Source organism: Bidens hawaiensis, unplaced genomic scaffold, assembly GCF_021521415.1.
Source record: "Bidens hawaiensis isolate Kalapana, Puna unplaced genomic scaffold, B.hawaiensis_p1.1 tig00028226_1, whole genome shotgun sequence".
Lineage (NCBI taxonomy): Eukaryota > Viridiplantae > Streptophyta > Magnoliopsida > Asterales > Asteraceae > Bidens > Bidens hawaiensis.
This window is the reverse complement of record NW_027494585.1, coordinates 88,348-109,764: the sequence shown is the minus strand read 5'-3', so window position 1 is coordinate 109,764 and position 21,417 is coordinate 88,348. Positions and strand designations below refer to the sequence as shown.

Below are 21,417 nucleotides of genomic sequence, written 5' to 3'. Positions count from 1 at the left end.
TTGTTCTTCCTATGTTTTCATAACTGTACCAGTTGTTAGACTAGCCGCTCACTGGCTTGGCCGGTTTCAACAACTGAATGGCAGCGTCATTAACTGTTACATAATCGCTTCATATTTATAATAATTTTCAGAGTCAACAGTTGAAGTAAACACATTACAAGTATACAGTTTAAGCTTCTTTGCAAAACCGACATCTAAGTTGTCGAGTTAGGACTTTGTTTAATTGGCAAATTAGGTTCTTAAAAGAGTGATTCTATCAGACACTTTCCACAAAAGTGAATATTTACACTTTTATCTTCTAGTTTCAAATTTTATGATATTTATACTGGTTTAAAGAATAATAAAACTGAAGCTATACCCACATAATATACATAGTTATTTTTTAATATCATGTATAAAGAATATTTACAATATATAAGAACAAAGTGAGACATTAAAGTTAGGAGCTTGGAATTGTTAAGAAGTTGGAACTGGTAAGAGTCGTATTTCGAGTACTTATACTTTTGACATGGTCATGTAAAGTTTTGAAAGTGTAAAGAGAATTGGGGTGTTAAATATATTTAGAGATGTAAAAGGCAAAGAAATCAACTAAACAAGTAACAATCGACAGTCCACTAGAAAAAATCAAAGTTTATCTAAAAATGTTACTCATGAAAAGTATCATATAAAGGTGGTAGAGATGTGAGAGTGTGGGATCACCATAGACCATAGTGATGTCTGATGAAGACATACGACGCCCTATTTTTAGTAACATGACGTGGGAAGAATCAATGCAAATTAGCTAATGTCGCATAAGAGCGAAACAATGAATTGAGAGAAAAATATAGCTTATTTAGAAAATCTTTCAAGATTCCATCTCTTCTCTCCCCACTCACAAAAACCGTCTAATATCCTTTTTCCCCATAAACGTCTTTTTTTCTTTTTCCCATCACATCAATCTTTATCTTCTCTTCTTCACGTGTACTGAAAGAACATTATAAAAAATATAAATTGTTTATTACTATAACAAACGCTCTAGAGTGAATATGTGTGTGCATGTGTGATGAAAAGTAACTTTTCTATAAATAAATAAAAAGTAAAATTCCAATCACATTTAGTAAAATTAATATAATAAAAATAATAGTAAGTTTTAAGGAAATTTATTCATGTAGTCTTAGAAATTCATTAAAACAAATAAAAGGATTCTATTGCAATAGAAATGCATGTAAGCGGGCACCCCTTTTGAATAGCAAATCCGATCATACTGAAAACAAAGATATCGTTCTTCTTCGGCGTGTTTGAGTTACCGAAAACAAAGTATCAGAAATTACAAAAGAGCCTCTGATATTTAAGTTTGGGCAAGAAAGAAAAGTAAAAGTAAAAGTAGGGTTGCAGAAGATAAACGCCACCACTCATCATATCATCTTCTTCTTCTTCTTCTTCTTCTTCTTCGTAAATATAATAAACCCTTAAAACCCCATACATACATCCTGTACTCTGTTCAACACATAACATAGAAGCAATGGGCGGCTCACTTCCTCCTAAAGAAGCCAATCTCTTCAAGCTCATCGTCGTAAGACTTTAATCATCAATTCCTATTTATTCTATTTATTTATAAAACCCTAGCTCATCCGTTATTTCAAATCATATCTGTTCAATTGAAGACGTAAACATGCGATTAATAAATACATCTAGTTTTTACTCTCATAAGTAGTCAATACTAGCAGCATGTTGCTTTTTATTATTACTAATAATAATAATAATAATGCATTTTAGTTTTATCACATTGAATGACCTGTAGCCAGTTTTAATATTAGGCTTATGTAAATGTCACTTGCAGCTCTTTTGATTTTTAAATTTTGCTTATTTAAGTGAAAAATGACTTATTAACTTATGCATTTTTTAAACACAAGTTTTTTTTAAAAAAAGTGATGATTGGATTAACAAACACAATAAGTTAATAAGCTACATTTTTCCAACTTATCAAAACCTTCTTATTTTGCCTTGCTGATAAGTTAAAATCCATAAGTCCTTTTTGTTTGCCAAACAACTTATATGAGTTAATAATAAGTTATAAGGAGCCTTAAATAAGATAAGCAATCCCAAGCACCACCGAAATACAACTGATGAAAGTGCATATTTAAAACGTTGGTTACAGCAGCAGTAATGATTAATGAACCTTGGAATGTTGATGTCTCATGGTCTATAAATTATGGACTCTTTCTCGACCAAAAAAGTTCATTTTTGATCTATAATCTTCTAAACTTTACTAATAAATTGTTTTGATTGAAATGGAAAATAACTTTATGGAAAGTGACCGTGTCTTTTCTCAATTGTAAGATTAACTTTTCATGATCAACTCCTAGACTTATTAGATTGAACCTTTTTATTTTTTATTTTTTTTTATTTTATAAAATAAGTCTGAAATAAAACCATCCTTTATCTCTCTTGAGTCTTGACCAATAAAAATCACATTTAAGCTCTATTTGTGTCTCCTTTGTTGCTTTTTAAGTTTTGCAATCAACAAAGTTGTTTTCTTTTTGATGTTTTCTCTAAAATAAAACCAAATTTGTTTTCATCCACTTTAATCTTGACACTTAACTCATGCTTAATGACAGGCCCCTGCATTTTTTAGTTGGTGCAAATATCTTTCTATAATTTCTTGATAATCTTTAGCTGAATCACAAGGGTTAACTGCAAGCTATTATATATTGTATTGCATTGTTTTGATGCTGCTGCAATACTCTTGAAACAGAAATTATATCATTTGTATTGAGTATTGACTATGGAGTTGTTTGTTGAGAAAATGAAACATGTCCTTTGATTGTCGTTTTGGCAGAAATCCTATGAAACAAAACAGTATAAAAAGGGTCTTAAGGCTGCAGATACTATATTGAAGAAGTTCCCAAATCATGGAGGTTTGTGAAGAGTTTATTATCTAATGCAACTTTCTTATAAGTTGTAACTTTGATGTGTAGAATATATAATTTTCTCATCTGCTTAACTTTTTTTATTACTAGAAACTCTCTCGATGATGGGATTAACATTGAACTGCATGGACCGTAAGCAAGAAGCATATGAGCTTGTACGACTAGGATTGAAGGTTGGTTAACACTTTAAATCGTTCATTAAAGTATACTTATTTAGTTATTTGAACTTACTCTTTATATCAGTACACTGTCACGTATTAAATCCACTTTTTTAATTGTAGAATGACCTCAAGAGCCATGTTTGTTGGCATGTTTATGGTCTTCTCTACCGATCAGACGGAGAGTACAGGGAAGCAATAAAATGTTACAGGAATGCTCTGAGGATAGATCCTGACAACATTGAAATACTTAGGGACCTATCTCTGTTACAGGTATATATCCTTACAATACAAACAATTATAAATTTTGTGAGAATTAAACTCAAATAACTGTGTTACATCTGATCTTACACATGAACAAAAGAGCCCCTTGAACTCTTTTCATGACATCAAATTTGTCGTTTTGGTTTTCTACGTTTTTTTGGTAGCTAATGGTGATTTTTTCCATCCTGGTTATAGGCACAAAGGCGTGACTTGACAGGTTTTGTTGAAACTAGACAACGGTTGCTGACTTTGAAACCTAATCATCGGATGAACTGGATTGGTTTTGCGGTTTCTCAACATCTAAATTCAAAGTGAGTTGTTATATTTTGTCGTTTTCAAATTAACTTACTCAAAATGTTTTCTTTGTTATCTTTCCATCGCCTTTAAGTTCTCTAAATGCTGTTATTCTTTTACAAGTGCATCAAAAGCAATTGATATCTTGGAAGCATATGAAGGAACTCTTGAAGATGATTATCCTCCAGAAAGTGAACGTTGTGAGCATGGTGAAATGCTGTTATACAAGGTAATAGTTGTGTTAGGTAATAATCCTATCAAAAAAATAAATATTTTTGTTGTGAGTGTCGAAACCATCACACATTCGCACATGTTAACATCAAATGGATTTTCTAAAACTTTTTTTAAGTATTTACAAAATCTTCCATCCAGGTATCTTTATTGGAGGAATGTGGCTTTCTTGAGAAAGCCCTTAAAGAGTTGCGCAAAAAAGAGTTCAAGATTGTAAGTTAACCTCTAAATTTCTTTGTATGTTGGCTTCATTTTCTTATTTTATAACACATTCTTGTTATCATAATAGGTTGATAAATTATCCTACAAGGAAGAAGAGGCTTCTCTTCTTATGAAGCTTAATTGTCTTGAAGAAGCTGAAAAGTTGTATAGGGTATTACTTACTATGAATCCTGACAACTACAGGTACACAAAAACAGAGTATTGAGGATACTTTGTAAAACTGTTACTGTAACAAAATTAAAAAATAAATGATGTTTGAAATTTTTGTTTAGATACTATGAAAAGTTACAGAAGTGTGTTGGACTGCATTCAGAGACGGGCCAATATTCCTCTGATGAAATCGACAAGTTGGATGCTTTGTATCAATCTCTTGCTGAACAGTACACATGGTCTTCTGCTGTTAAGGTGATTAACCTTCTTTTAAATAGTTTTGAATGAGATTATTATATTAACATCACAACATTATTTTTTAGAGGATCCCACTAGATTTTTTGGATGGCCTAAAGTTTCAGGAGACAGCTGATAAGTATACCAGGCCTCTTTTAATAAAGGTATTCATTGGTGTTTATTTCTTTTTGGGAACAATTATTTTGGATGCAAACTTACTCTTTGTTAACGGTAAATGTAGGGGGTCCCGTCACTGTTCTCTGATCTGTCTCCTCTATATGATCATGCTGGCAAGGTTTGTGGAAGCACCTCATTGAAGGGTCGATACATTTGCATTGTTTTGATTTATTTTGACGTAGTTTTGACTTTTTATAGGCTGATATTCTTGAAAAGTTGGTTCTTGGATTGGAGGAATCACTTAAAAAGACAGGTGGATACCCTGGAAGGTACAATGATTCATGAACTTCAATTATTTCATATTGTAAAGAAATGGTTGTAGTGAAGTAATGTTTATTACTTGAAGGTGTTTATAATACAAAGGGGGAACCACCTATATATACACAAGTAAAACCCTAACTACAACCCATAAAGGGCCCATGGGCTTTAGCAAACCACATGGGCTAAAACCCTAATTAAAACAACTAGCAATACATTTAACACTCCTCCTCAAGTTGGAGCATAGATGTTAATCATGCCCAACTTGTTACAAATGAAATCTATCTGAGCTTTCTGGAGCGGTTTAGTTAGAATATCTGCAAGCTGAAAGTTTGTCTTCACATGAACCGGTTGAATGGATGGAGGATCAGTTTGTGTGCCTACTACTCGATCTCTGATAAGGTGGCAGTCGACCTCAATATGTTTTGTCCTTTCATGAAATACTTGATTCTTGGCTATGTGAATGGCTGATTGATTATCACAGTATAACCTCATCAAGTCATTAAAAACAACCCCGAGTTCTATGAGAAGACGACGTACCCATGTCATCTCTGATGTTACATCTGCCATGGCTCTATACTCCGATTCGGCACTCGATCGGGAAACCGTGTGTTGCTTCTTACTCTTCCATGATACAAGATTTCCTCCAACAAACACACAATATCCGGTGGTAGATCGTCGAGAAATCGGACAACCTGCCCAATCTGCATCTGAGAACCCTGATATCCGACCATCTCCTTCTTCCGTGAAGGCACCCACACGACAATGACCCTGATCAGAGTATAATATACCCAAACCAGGTGAGGTCTTAAGATATCTTAAGACACGAAGGGCAGCATCCCAGTGACCGGTGTATGGTGCAGTCATAAATTGGCTCAGAACACTGACAGTAAAGGAGATATCTGGTCGTGTGACGGTTAAATAATTAAGTTTACCAACCAATCGTCTGTATCGCTCAGGATCTTTCATTGGATCTCCTTCCTTTGGGAGGAGTTTCTTTGTAGGAAGCATTGGGGTATCAACAGGTTTACAACCTAGTAAGCCACATTCGGTCAACATATCAAGGACATACTTTCGTTGGGAGAGAAGTATTCCTTGTGGAGAGCGAGATACTTCTATGCCAAGAAAATACCTCAATCGACCTAAGTCGCTGACTTGAAACTGAGACTGAAGAAACTGCTTGAATTCAGTGATCCCGACCTCGTCATCACCTGTGATTATAATGTCATCCACATAAACAACTACGATAATCCTCTTTCCTTTCTGGTTTCTAAAGAAGACAGAGTGATCGTAGGCACTCATAGTCATCCCAAACTGTCCCATAACACTAGAGAATCGACCAAACCATGCCCTGGGAGACTGTTTAAGACCATATAGAGAACGACGTAGTCTGCAGACTTTCGAGGCCTCCTCCTCAATAACGAACCATGGTGGCTGCTCCATATATACCTCCTCCTCAAGAACACCATTAAGAAAGGCGTTCTTGACATCAAGCTGGTGGAGCGGCCAATGATTAATGGCAGCAAGAGCGATACAAATACGGACAGATGGCATTTTAGCAAGTGGCGAGAAGGTCTCATCATAATCAATGCCATATGCCTGAGAATACCCTTTTGCGACCAACCGAGCCTTTAAGCGGTGTAAGGAGCCGTCCGGGTGTAGTTTAACTGTAAACACCCAACGACAACCAACAATACGCTTCCCTTTAGGAAGTGTTTCAAGATCCCATATATGATTAGATTTTAGAGCCCCAATTTCGTCTTCCATAGCCTTTCGCCATCCTCGGTGAGCGAGAGCGCTCGTCACATTTTTGGGAATCGGGTAGGAATCAAGAGTAGTGGTGTACGCATGAGATTCAGGAGATAGGTGGGTGTAGGCAACATAGTCCTGAATTGGGTAACGAGTGCATTTCTGGGTTTCTTTGCGAAAAGAAATAGGTATATCGGGTAGTGGTGTACCAGGAGGATCATAAACGGGTGTATCAGGGGTAGCTTCTGGTAAAGGTGTCGGATCGGGTAAGGATGTATCAGTGAGAGGTGTAGATTGTTCGGATGCAGACGGAGGATCTGAGGGTATTTCGGGGTTGTGGCCTGAATGTGAATCAAGTGTCTCTGATATTTGACCCTTACCTCGCCTAGCATATGTGAAAAACAGTGGTGGAGGTTCTGTCGGTGGGTCAGAATCAGCAGAGATTGGATCGGTAGAGGGAATCGACACAGGGATGGTGGGGAGGAAGGGAGATGTGGGTATATCGAGGTCGGGAAACGGGTCAGATACCATGTAAAGAAATGGTTGTAGTGAAGTAATGTTTATTACTTGAAGGTGTTTATAATACAAAGGGGGAACCACCTATATATACACAAGTAAAACCCTAACTACAACCCATAAAGGGCCAATGGGCTTTAGCAAATTACATGGGCTAAAACCCTAATTAAAACAACTAGCAATACATTTAACACATATCATTATACGTGAAGTTGGTACTAATTTGTGTTGTTGTGTGTTATTTTCAGATCAGAAAAGGAGCCACCTTCGACGCTTCTGTGGACCTTGTTTTATTTAGCTCAGGTTTGTTCTTGTTTTTATAGGCTTTTTGGATTTGAATGAAACTGTTGTTGTTGTTATTATTATTATTATTATTATTCTTACACTGTTGTGCTTATGCAGCATTATGACAGGCGGGGTCAGTATGATCTGGCTTTTGCTAAAATTGAGGAAGCTATGCAACATACTCCAACTGTTATTGATTTATACTCCGTCAAGGTCTACTTATGCTATACTCATTTTTTTTGTTCTTTTTTTGTATCTTATTACTGTAGAATCGTAGATAATCTTATTAAGAAAGAAAAAAATAAGTTAAATTGTTTAGCATTCTGAATTTAAAAGAAAATAAAATTATCACTAGTAAACCTTTGCATTCCCTTTTTCAATTCTAGTCCGGTGACCCCCTTTTGAGTTTTGATTAATTTAATAAATGTAAATAACTTTGATTGGGGACTAATATCTAATGAAGTGCCATCTTTGTTTTTTGTTTTTGCAGAGCAAGATACTAAAACATGCTGGGGACTTTCCAGCAGCAGCCGCATTAGCAGATGAAGCTAGATGCATGGATCTTGCAGATCGTTATGTAAATAGTCAATGTGTTAAAAGAATGCTGCAAGCTGATCAGGTCTATATTTACAATTATGTTATGTTATTATTCCCCTCCCAAATTTATGCAATTTTCTGACTTTTTTTTAATTCTTTTTAATAATTTTTTTAGGTTTCGCTTGCTGAAAAGACGGGTGTACTGTTCACTAAGGATGGTGAACAACATAATAACCTGCATGACATGCAATGCATGTGGTTAGTGTTTGTTAAAACTTGTTATCAAAGATAAATATATTTATTAGCAGAAATATATGAATATTTTACTGATTTGTTTTCTTTTGAAGGTATGAACTTGCTTCTGGTGAAAGTTATTTCCGGCAGGGTGAACTTGGACGAGCGTTGAAAAAGTTTTTGCTGGTTGAGAAACATTATGCAGATATAACTGAAGATCAATTTGATTTCCATTCTTATTGTTTAAGAAAAATGACTTTGCGTGCATATATTGAAATGCTACGATTTCAAGACCGGCTTCATGCCCATGCTTACTTTCGCAAGGCAGCTGCTGGTGCTATAAGGTGAGGTTTATGTGGCTTTGTTTGAAAAAAAGTCAACTTAGTCAAAGTTACTGACATGTTAGATATCATGCCATCAGTTTGACGAATGGTATTGTTATTTGATTATTTTTTGTGCTTCATTGGGTGATGCAGATGCTATATCAAGCTTTATGATACACCACCAAAATCATCAACTGAAGAAGATGATGAGCTGGCAAAATTGCCTGCCTCCCAAAAGAAGAAATTGAGGCAAAAACAGAGGAAGGCTGAATCACGGGCAAAAAAGGTATATTCTACTTTCTTTGGTTTCTTTTTAACAGACTTAAGTTTTCTCTAAATGTAGCAAAATACAATTACAAAGTTGAATATTTTAACACTATTTATTTGCTTTGAATAAAATGATAGGAAATCATACCTGACATACTTTCTTTTATGCTAGTTCTTTTATATTACTTGGTTAACCTGTTAGGCATATTTATTTTAATTTTCCTCAGGAAGCAGAAGTAAAGAGTGAAGAAGCTACTACCGGTGGCGCTTCCAAGAATGGGAAACGAAATGTCAAAGCAGTTGATCCAGATCCCAATGGAGACAAATTATTGCAGGTTTTTTACTCATCTTTATACACACACATGTATGCATAACTATGTATATCAGCGATACACATTTGAATTCAATATTTTCTTTTACCTAGATTGAAGATCCTTTAGTGGAAGCTGGAAAGTACCTAAAACTACTTCAGAAGCATTCATCGGATTACTTGGAGACTCATTTACTGTCTTTTGAAATTAATATGAGAAAAGAAAAGATATTGCTTGCCTTGCAGGTAATTTTATTTTTAACAAGAAAACTATCATTATAAATTTTAGTATAATTCAGCCCACATCTTATTGTTGCATTATGTACCCGGTTTTGATTAGAAATTTTATTTTTTTTATGTTCTGTAACCCTTTGACTGCTTTTCTGTTTCATCAAGGCTTTGAAGCACATGGTACAGTTAGATGCTGAAAATCCAGACACTCATCGCTGCTTGGTATGTCATAATTATAATAACTTGAATCATAACCGTGTGATAACTGATAACCACACATGTATTCTCATTTTTTATATTTTATTCTTCATATCTCAGTTCTAATATAATTTTTGGTTTCATAGATAAGATTCTTCCATAAAGTGGCATCAAGGTCAGCTCCTACAACTGATGCTGAAAAACTTATTTCAGGTGTATTAGAAGCCGAGCGTCCGACTTTCAGGTTACTATCTATTTAATTTCCAGTGTATGATCCTCTATGATCCTCTTTTTGTATAAGTTTTGTTTTTTGTTGATCTTTTTTAAATTCTTTTGTTGTAGTCAACTGCATGATAAATCTTTGATGGAGGCAAATACTGTTTTCCTCGAGCAACATAAAGGTCATTTTTGTTTCTAGATTAGTCATCGCACGTGCATACTATGAACCTTTAAGACGCCTCACTGGTAATTTTTTCAGATTCTTTGATGCACAGAGCAGCAGCAGCCGAGATGATCTATTGTTTAGAACCAAACAAGAAGGCCGAAGCAATCAAATTGATTGAAGAATCTCCTCAGAACCCTGCTTCAAGGTAAAATTTACAGGTGGCAGTTTTTTAGATACGACTAGAAACAGGATTTCAGCTGTCATAAACGGGTCGTGTTCAGGTTGACCTGTTTAACCCGTGTAATTACACGGGTCGTGTTCTGGTTTACCTGTTTAACCCATGTAGTTAAACCAGTTGTGTTTGGGTTTACTTGTTTAACATGTTCTAAATAAACAAATCGACCCACCACTAACTCATTTATTACAACTTGTTCGCAATCAGTTTAAAACCTGACAACTGGTTTGACTCATTTGTTTAAATGGATTAAATAAGCCGTGCTCCTGGTAAATGTGTTTGGGTTCGTGGTGTAAACGAGCCGGGCCAAGGCTAGCTCTAGCAAGCCTAAGCTCAAACTCACTTGATTAACTTAAGAGAGCTTGAGCTTGTCTCGTTGAGAACCCTATTCTAAAGCTTGAGCTCAACTCAAATTTTATTTATTGTTTTTAAAATTAATTTTATAAATAACAGACCCATTTAACCTGCTTGAGCCAAGCTCCAGCTCGTTGAAGCTTGGCTCGATTCCTAGTTGAGCTTTAGCCAATCTTGAGTAGCTCATGTGTGACTCGGCTCATTCAAGTTTTTGATGATTTAATTCGCCAACCCAACACGATTAATGCCCCTAGTAAAAGTTCGATTTTTCAAGAATCTAAATAAAAATGAGATTTTTCTTGTATGCCTAAAAGTCCGTTTTTTCACTGTATTATTAGCGGACTGCTTGGATCTGTGAAAGAAAGCAAGCTGAAAGACTGTGTTGCAGTTCATAAAACTCTCGTGACTACTTTTAATGATCAAGATGCTGCACTAAGTAAGTTTTGCTTTTCTTTCTTTATAAACCACCTGACAATTCTATATCTAAATCTAATATATATATATTTTTCAACTTTTCTTTTTTTAGGATGGAAAAACCGATGTGCAGTAGAATTTCCATACTCGACCTACTTTGAAGGCATCATCTGCTCTGCTGTAACAGCAAACAAAACTTCCGAACAAGTACCCGAAAATGCTGAAAATGGGAATATTGAATTCATTCCATCAAATGGTAAAGTAGAAAAGCTGGACGCCATGAAAAATCTAGCCATCTAAGAAAAAACCGAATTTTTATAAGATATTATAGGATTAAACCATGTCGCGGTTGTAGGATGAGTTTCTAGATCCCATGAAAACAAACAAAACTATTTTTTCAATCCTTAAGCCGTTTTCTTTCGTTCATGGAATCGAAATTCCTTACAAAATGTGTATAATCCACTTGAGTCATGAACATGATGTTCTTAAGGTTAGAGAAACACTCGCAAACCGTCTCTCTTTTGAATGTGGTCGAGAATCTTGAGAGTATGTTGTACTGCTATTTTTGGTTGGTCTTTTTTTTTCTTTTTCAAATTTATGTTGTATAATTGCTATACTTAAATGCAAAATTTTTGACTTAAATATTGCGATAAACGATTTTAGCCTTTGATACTACAATGTGGGCATTACGTATATGATTGGCTAGCGATGTGTGGTTATGCTTGTGTGATGTCCAGGGTAAAATGCATACAGGTTTTCATCGATTCAGGTTTATATAACTATTTACTTGTATATTTATAATTATAATACATTTAATTGTTCATCATGTGGTGGTTGACTTTGACGTTATTTTAATAATTTCGTGAAAATAACGTTAAAAGTGGCGAAAGGTTAATCAGACATTATGTGGTGGCGTTGATGGTCGAAAGACAAAGGTACATGTACCAATCAACGGGTGTCCCAATGGTTAAGTGTTATGTGCCTTATGTCCAAGGCTTGATGCAAAACTATTATCCAGTCGGTGGTCTTACTGGAAGCAGCCTCCTCAGACCCTACAATAGTTTTGCTATTGGCGGGATTTATTGAGTACGATGATGATGACTTAATTGTTCATGCTTCATATTTTATTTATTTGAGTCGTCATATTTCAAATCCACATCAAAGCAAAACATATAGTACTTCTCACATTTCGTTTTCAGATATGAAGATTTCTTTCAAAACATCTTTTGGTTGTCTGACTAGCGATTAAGCGGCCTCTTCTGGTTTTTCAATGATATCCTCCAGTAAAAAAACATTGACTGTTTAGACGGCCTCTTCCGGTCTTTCACTAATGTGCCTTACAAGAAAAATGAACGTAAGCAAGATCTTAATCAAATTGAATATATGCGGTCACGAGGAAAGAAAGTAGCTCCTAACATAGCATTCTAAATCTCCTATGCATAGAGTTGCAAAAAAAAAAAAAAAATTAAGTAAATAACATGAGTGGTTGAAATCGTTGATTTGAATAGCGTATAATATATATAACTTTGTTTAATAATTTGATGAACGTGTGGGTCAAAAAGACACAAAACCTTTGGAATTGACTGGTTTTGTTGAAATGAGGGACAAAAGCATTGAATATTAATTAAGATGAGAAATCAATTATTTGCTGGAAACAACCAAAATCCTAGTTGTATCGTGTTGTGACGTTGTGTTGCCTCCAAAGAAACCACCTATTATTATTATTATTATTATTATTATTATTATTAGTATTATTAGTAATAGTAGTAGTAGTATTTCCATCTTTTTTCATAAATGAATTGTTTATTGTAATTTTATGTATCATAGTAACAATATATATTGTGTTATAATATTAGCCATAATTATAACAATATTTCCGAAGTAATAATTGAACTTGAATATCTAAGAAATATGCGAGTAAAGAAATATGAGATTTGTTACTTCTGGATATCAACCTTCGTACAAATACATTCTATTTATAAAGCAAAAACTACTGTGCAAAAATAATATTTAAGGAGACAAATGAAATATAATTGGTGCATATAAAAATATAGTTGGTGAAGTCATGGTGTCATACAAATAATAGTGTCGGTAATTCATAACACTCCCCCTTGGATGACACATTTTCAAAACTTCGGGGTCTTGAAGTACCGCCTCATTAAAAACCTTGTTAAAGAAAAACCCAATGGGAAAAAACTTTAGCTAAGGGAAAAAGAGTGTAGTATATAGCTCCCCCTCAAGTTGCAGGTCGTTACATCGTTCGTACATGGCGCATGCCAATATTATGAACATGTTTCCTGAATGTTGCTGTGGGAAGTGCTTTTGTGAAAAGATCAGCTGAGTTGTTGCTGGACTGGACATATCTCATCTCAACTTGATTGTCTTTAATAAGGTCCCGGGTATACTCAAAGTATCTTGTTGGTATATGCTTTGTTCTGTCACTTTTGATATACCCTTCCTTCATTTGTGAGACACAAGCTGCATTATCTTCATAGATAGGAGTTGGAATTCGATCTTTCTCTAGTCCACAAGAAATCAATATGTGTCGTGACATAGATCTTAACCATACGCATTCTCTTGAAGCTTCATGCAATGCAATGACTTCAACATGATTTGAAGATGTTGCAATGAGTGTTTGTTTCTGAGAACGCCATGAAATCGCAGTTCCTCCATTCTTAAATACGTATCCAGTTTGAGATTTTGCTTTATGGGGATCAGATAAATAACCTGCATATGCATAACCAACTAACCCTTCCTTTGAATCGTTAGGATAAAATAAACCTAAATCAGCAGTTCCTTTTAAATACCAAAAAATATGTTTAATGCCATTCCAATGTCTTTTAGTAGGGGATGAACTGAATCTTGCCAATAAATTAACTGCAAAAGAAATGTCAGGTCTTGTACAGTTAGTAAGATACATAAGTGCTCATTATTATCTTCGCAAGGACGAAATGGATCATTATCAACATTGAGTGATCTAACAACCATCGGTGTGCTTAAAGGATTTGCTTTGTCCATATTGAAACGCTTTAAGAGTTTCTCAGTATAAGTTGACTGATGCACAAGTATCCCATTATGTATATGCTCAATTTATAAACCAAGACAATATTTGGTTTTTCCAAGGTCTTTAATTTCAAATTCTTTCCTTAAAAGAGCAATTGCTTCATTAATTTCTTTTTGTGTCCCAATTAAATTGAGATCATCAACATACACGGCTATGATCACATATCCTGATGTTGTCTTCTTGATGAAGACGCATGGACAAATAAGATTATTTGTGTATCATTTGCTTATCAAATAATCACTCAAGCGATTGTACCACATCCTTCCAGATTGTTTCAGTCCATACAAGGATCTTTGTAACTTTATGGAATACATTTCCTTAGGCTTTGAGCTTATTGCTTCAGGGAGTTTAAATCCTTCGGGAATTTTCATATAGATGTCACTGTCTAGTGATCCATACAAGTAAGCTGTGACAACATCCATAAGACGCATCTCTAAATTTTAGAGACGGCTAAGCTGATTAAATATCTAAACGTAATAGCATCCATAACAGGAGAATACGTTTCTTCATAGTCAAATCTTGGCCTCTGAGAAAAACCTTGAGCTACAAGTCTTGCTTTATATCTTGTAACTTCATTTTTCTCATTTCGTTTTCTCACAAAAACCCATTTATATCCTACAGGTTTCATTGACTTTGGTGTAATGACAATAGGTCCAAAAACCTTTCGATTGTTTAGTGAGTTTAATTCAGCTTGCATAGCATTTTTCCATTTGTTCCAATCTTGTCGATTTTTACAATCATCTACAGATTTTGGTTCAGGGTCATCATTTTCTTCCATGATATCACTTGCCACAGAATAAGAAAATATATCATCAATATTTTCCATTTCATCTCGATCCCACATTATATGTGATTGACCATAGTTAATTGACAATTCTTTATTGGAATCATTTATTCTTTCCTGAGGGAAGGTTTCCTTATGGTCATTATCCTTTTCAGAGCCCTTTCTTTTTCGAGGATTTTTATCCTTTGAACCGATTGGCCTTCCACGTTTTAAACGTTTTTGGGATTCATGAGATGCATTATTATGGTTTTGCTTGCTTGGGATCTCAACTCGAGCTGGAGCATTAGCAGCTGGTATATGAGATTTAGTGACCCTGTTTATATCAGTAAATGCATCAGGTAACTAACTGGCAATTTCTTGTAGATGTATTATTCTTTGAACCTCTGTCTCACTTTGTTTTGATCTTGGGTCTAGGTGTAACAATGATGGCACACACCATGATATATCTCTTTCTTGCTTTTTCATTTCTCCCCCTAATGCCGGGAACATTGTCTCTTTAAAATGACAATCAGCAAAACGTGCTGTAAATACATCACCTGTTAAAGGTTCAAGGTATCTTATGATGGAAGACGTTTCATATCCAACATATATTCCCAACCTTCTTTGGGGACCCATTTTTGTGCGTTGTGGTGGTGCAATAGGAACATACACAGCACAACCAAAAATTCTAAGGTGAGAGATATTTGGCTCATTTCTGGAAACAAGTTGTGTGGGAGAGCATTTATGATTTGCATTTGGTCTCACACGAATTAATGACCCAACATGCATAATTGCATGACCCCAAATAGAAACAGGGAGTTTTGTCCTCATTATTAATGGTCTAGCTATTAGCTGTAGGGGTTTGATCAACGACTCGACTAAGCCATTTTGTGTGTGTACATGAGCACAGGATGTTCTACAACAATCCCCACAGACATGCAATAATCATCAAAAGCATGTGATGTAAATTCTCCCGCATTATCAAGCCTTACTCTTTTAATAGTATAATCGGGAAAATGTGCACGTAATTTGATAATTTGAGCAAGAAATTTTGCAAAAGCAACATTACGAGTCGATAATAAAGAGATATTAGACCATCTGCTGGATGCGTCTATTAAGACCATGAAGTATCTAAATGGTCCGCATGGTGGATGAATTGGTCCACATATGTCACCTTGAATTCTTTCAAGAAACATTGGTGTTTCTTTATCGACTTTTAATGGCGAATGCCTTGTAATTAATTTGCCAAGAGAACAAGATGTACATTGAGACATTTTATCTATTTTGTGGATCTTTTGATTTTTCAGTGGATGCCCATGTGTATTTTCAATGATCCTTTTCATCATTGTGGATCCTGGATGACCTAATCTGTCATGCCATAAGTTTATGATACCAGAATCACAACAATTTTCTTTGACTACCATATGTGCTTGAGGCACATTTATATATGTATAATGTAAACCAGAATGGAGCATTGGCAGTTTTTCCAATATCTTATCTTTACTTATGATATGCAAATATTTTTCATTACTAACAGTCCTTGACTGAGTATCATATCCATTATGATATATGTTTTTGAAACTCAACAAATTTCTTGTTGATTTTGGGGAAAATAGAGCATTTTCTATTTTGAGCTCTGTACCATTTGGTAATGCTAAATTAGCTTTTCCCACTCCTTCTATTAAGTTTGTAGGACCTGATATTGTATTGATGATCCCTTTTGTCGGTTTCAGTTTATGAAAATATTTTTTAGATCTAAGTATAGTATGCGTGGCTCCACTATCCGCTATACAAATATCTTTTTCATTTGTTTGATCTTGTGCTCCAGTGATTTTCATTTTAAATCTTTGTGTCTATTACCTTTCTTGATTAGGATATAAGCGGCTCTTGCTGATAACGTGTTATAATATTAGCCATAATTATAACAATATTTCCGAAGTAATAATTGAACTTGAATATAACTAAGAAATATGCGAGTAAAGAAATATGAGATTTGTTACTTCTGGATATCAACCTTCGTACAAATACATTCTATTTATAAAGCAAAAACTACTGTGCAAAAATAATATTTAAGGAGACAAATGAAATATAGTTGGTGCATATAAAAATATAGTTGGTGAAGTCATGGTGTCATACAAATAATAGTGTCGGTAATTCATAACATATTGTTTATTTTTGTTATCCAAATTTAGTTTTTGTGTAAAATAAGAACTTTTTTTGATATAAAATTATTTACCTGGGAAAAGAAGTAAGATTATCAATTATGATGAGTTACTATACATAAATTTTTCTACTAAGGTACGTGATGTATGAATTTTTTGGTCGAATTATATAGTTAGTTCAATAAAAAGTAGTGTTTACATTGCAATAGAAGACAAATGGGTAACAAATTACATAGCTAGCCCATTTTGAATGGCAAAATTAAGACGTGTAAAAATTACTTTCATGGATCTTGGGGTCTGACTGTTCATGACTTGTTGGACATGACTAAGTAACTCCATAGCTTCATGCGCAAGGAAACAAAAAGTATCAAATGCAAAAAGTATAAACATGTGTTGATTGTTAGGACGCTTTTTCTCGTGTTTGATCACATTGCATGAAACAACTTTTAATGCAGCCGGGCCTACCGTGAAAACACTACTCTCCAATCCCACAAAAGGGGAAATCCATGATACACACACGTTTCCATCCCACCATCAATTGACCAAAATGTCAGTTGTCTATTTTCTGAGTATTGATCTTCCTTTCAACATGCAAGTCATGAAATTTACATGTGTGCTTCTTTCTTAACATAAAACTAAATGATTAATCAAGTAAAAATTCTTAATTAGTGTTAAAACATTATTATGGTTGTTCAAATCATTTAAGTTGATGTTATTCTTATTGTTACTATTATTATACAAAAATACAATGTACGCACTTTGGTGGATTAAACACACTCTCGCACACAACCTTGTTATAGCCATCATCACCATCTTTACCTCCAAAATCACATCTAATATGTTGAGTTATGTGTGTTGTCTTGATTTGTGCTTGCATATGATATGTTGTATGTTTGGGATAATGCAAATTGTGTGTGTTTTAACAATGATGAGGTGGATGGTAGTTAACACTAGAGCGGTTCGGTGAAGGAAACGATCGCTAAATGGGTTCGTGGGTGTGGATGATGAGTCGCATTAGTGGCTAGTTTTATGAGGGTAAAGAAGTCCAAAAGAAAAGACTTAACATGCACGTATAGTCCCATGCTCATAGTTTGTTTTTCTATTACTTATACTCCTTCCGTCCCATTATAAATGTCATAGTTTGACTTTTCAAGTCTTTCTTTTGCAACCCTGACCGTAAATATTTTTGTTCGTGTCATATAATACTTGATGAAAATTATATCAATGTAAAATACACTTAAAACCCAATCCATTCATATATTTTACATTAAGTATTATATAACACAAACAAAAATATTGTCGGTCAAAGTTAAACAAGAAAGACTTAAAAAATCAAACTAAGACACTTATAATGGGACGGAGGGAGTAGTAATTAGTATATTATCGAAATTTTCATCTATTAGACCAACCCATGTGCTTGTACGACCTTTTAACAATTTCCACATCGGTTACTAAAACCAATTTGCATAATAATTGAGTCCAATAAACATCAATTTATGGAGTCAAATGTGTCTTAAAGTCAACTTTGAAGAATATAATCCCCCTTTTCCTTTTTGTGCTTTATAATGATTGCATCTAGAATTAGGGGCACCTCAAGACATGTGATGAAAGTTTGTGACATTCATGATACAAGGAAGATTAATATGTACCAATGTGTCACCGGAGATAAATTCCATATTGGCAGTGAATATGAACTTCTTGGCTCATAAGCAATATCATTTCTGCCTCTTAAATCATCAACACGCTTAAGGCTAGTGGATGAGAGGACAACTCCATAAGTAAGCGTGCTTAGATGATAGTAGTGGATGGGTGACCTCATGGGCAACCAAAAACAAATCCGTTAGCGTTTTGTGAGCAAAATGAACAATATTGGTGATACAAGAGACCGAATGTTACATACGGAGGAGAGAAGGCAAGCACCTTGTGATGTCTAACAACTAATGATATTATTTGCAAAGAGTATTCTAAAGCACCATGATAATAACCTTGTAAGGTCTTGGAATGAGACTAATGAAAGATGAATCGCACCGTGCTAGAATCAAAACCCAGGTATTAAGATTTCAAACCGAACCATACTATATATACAATGATCAATAGTTTTTCTTCGTAAGTTTAAAGATAATTTTAACAAGATTATCACCATCGACACCATGTTGTTTATCTCTTCTGAAGAGAAGCCTTCGTCAGAGTTAAAACGGTTTACAAAAAGTGCACTTAGACAGTGCCAAACTATACTCCATTTTTTTTCTAGCAGAACTAGAAAATATGAAGAACTAAGTCTCGTTGTTCTAGTTATGCGATTTCATATTCACTGTGATTTCTATCCTAGTAACTTGTAGCGTGTAACTTAGTAGACGAATATTTAAGCCTTAATAATATCCACTAGTCTATTTCCCATGTACCTATATTACATTGACTTCTTGTATCATAGATAAACCATGTAACAAGTTACACTCGGGGGACACTAAGAAATATTATACCTTTACTTTGACATGCCACATTCACTTATGCTACATGAGATTTTGATTCTAATTCGAATAATGAACACATGTAGCCATACGCTTGTGTCGGTATCTTCTCGGGTTTATGTGTGGGTTTCACTCAACCCGGCTTCAAATATATGGATCCACTGTGTGTAAGTGTTAAAACCCGTAATCTTTCATTCCAAAATCATCCCCACTTGTGCCGAAAACCCTAATTGCTCATGTGGTGTTATTGTTCAATTTCAATTAAATTAAATAAAATACGACTCATTTCCTCATAAATGTCTAAAGTAATTTATAATTCGCACTACCAAACAAAATCTAAAATTTTACTTCTGAAAAATTTTAAATTTAAATCACCAACGGATTTGCATATTCGTGTGTGAGTTTCTGATTTTGGTAAATCCTTTTGATAGTGAATAAATTAAATTTTGTATCAACTTTGCAGTGTAGATCAAAGTGAAATTATTATCCGACCCATTCCAATAATTTGATTCCAAAAGTAAACTCTAAAAATCACATTTATACAATAATTGAAATTATAGTTCAAAGTCTCCCCACAAAAGATTTAAGTTGTGGGTTGACGAACAAGAAGACGAAGTCTTCACACGCAACGTGAAAACGAAATCCCACTATTATCTCAGGTACACCATTTTCCATCATGCTAGTGTGTCATGGATATCATATTCCATGGGTGGATGTTATTGGGAACTTGGCGTTATAAGCTCATTGATAGATAAGAACCTAAAACAAAATTCATGAGTTTAGATTTAGCCTAAGAATGTTGTAGCCAGTCAGGTTGAATTTATGAACGATTTTAGATTGAACGGGTTAGACATTCTTGAGTCAATCAATCAAAGTCGTACAAGTGTAAAGAGGGGGTTAAGCCTTAGCCGGCGTCTAGAAGCGGAGGCTAAGCATTAGCTAGCGACTAAAACTTAATTAGCTAACGTTTGCACGTGTATTGATTTGATTGATTGTTTTTATGGACTTGTAGTACTTTTAGTTTAATGCGCTGGATAAGTTTAAACCTTCCTTAACTAACGAGGCTTATTTGGCATTTAACTTGTTTGGATAATTTTCTTTTATTTTTACTTATAAAGATGTGCATGACATGTTAGATGGAAAATTTGTTTGAAATTTAGCTCTATCAACAAATCCAAAATGAATATGTAATGAACAAAATTACCAATTGTAACAAAATTGATTTAAACAAGTTAATCTAATCTTCTAATCTCACCAATATATAATCTTGATAGGTTGTCTACCTAAGTCTCCCGTATTATCATATCTATTAATATGACCTCAAGGGTTTGTCAAATAATTATTTTTAGTTATTGTTAATAGTAAATCTATTTTTGTAAGCATTTTATTTATTTTTAAATTCAAGATATTACTAATACTAAGTTGTAAATAATTAATTTAGAGAAAACTCACATGTCATGATGAATCATAACTTTGTCCTACTAATTAACAAAAATCTATAATTACTCCATTAATCTAAATGCAACATAACAGGCATAGTAGGGCAGGAGAATCAACATAAGGTTTTGGTTTAGAGACATCAAAAATTCTTCAATTATTAATTTATATATATTAAACTTCCTACGATCATAACAAAAAAATAATACAAGATCAAATAAATTAAAAGATACTAAATATTATTATTTTTTAATCAAATGATCATTGGTGTGGAATAAATAGGTATGATTTGATCCAAGCTACTCCCTGTTTGACAAGGCAAAAACCACATGGTTTGTCCCCACAAACCCACATCACACGGCTACAATTGAAACCATAAAATAAGTCAATTATCAAGAATATCTTCTAACCCTACGATCTTGCCTCACATCCAACCATCTTTTTATATCTTTGTCGGGTTTTAAGTGTCCTATTTCTTTTAAACATCGTTTATACCCGATTGAGTTTTTCTGAGTCATGATATCAATTGTACATATCGGTTTTGACGCTCTATATATGCATAACTCACCCAAGAACATTATCAAA

The 21,417-nt window shown here is 34.3% G+C and overlaps 1 protein-coding gene across 1 annotated transcript; it reads left to right on the top strand.

Annotated features, from left to right (window-relative positions):
* The first annotated feature begins 1,405 nt into the window (after window positions 1-1,405).
* Window positions 1,406-11,642, top strand: LOC143576466 (N-terminal acetyltransferase A complex auxiliary subunit NAA15-like). Its single transcript, XM_077060545.1, has 26 exons — window positions 1,406-1,552; window positions 2,819-2,897; window positions 3,000-3,082; window positions 3,191-3,340; window positions 3,527-3,642; window positions 3,749-3,854; window positions 3,998-4,069; window positions 4,146-4,261; window positions 4,351-4,483; window positions 4,552-4,629; window positions 4,707-4,760; window positions 4,841-4,911; window positions 7,414-7,468; window positions 7,568-7,663; window positions 7,941-8,069; window positions 8,163-8,245; window positions 8,335-8,565; window positions 8,698-8,830; window positions 9,039-9,146; window positions 9,236-9,367; window positions 9,518-9,574; window positions 9,697-9,794; window positions 9,893-9,951; window positions 10,029-10,140; window positions 10,863-10,960; window positions 11,051-11,642. Exons 1-26 carry the CDS (start codon window positions 1,502-1,504, stop codon window positions 11,236-11,238), a joined length of 2,688 nt encoding a protein of 895 aa, XP_076916660.1. The 5' UTR covers window positions 1,406-1,501; the 3' UTR covers window positions 11,239-11,642.
* The last annotated feature ends 9,775 nt before the right edge of the window (window positions 11,643-21,417 follow it).

Bases quoted from the DNA above. Each gene is read 5' to 3' on its own strand.
- LOC143576466 (XM_077060545.1), top strand. From the start codon at position 1,502: ATGGGCGGCTCACTTCCTCCTAAAGAAGCCAATCTCTTCAAGCTCATC. The intron at 4,484-4,551 runs GTGATTAACCTT...ATTATTTTTTAG, and splicing joins CATGGTCTTCTGCTGTTAAG to AGGATCCCACTAGATTTTTT. The intron at 7,469-7,567 runs GTTTGTTCTTGT...GTGCTTATGCAG, and splicing joins CCTTGTTTTATTTAGCTCAG to CATTATGACAGGCGGGGTCA.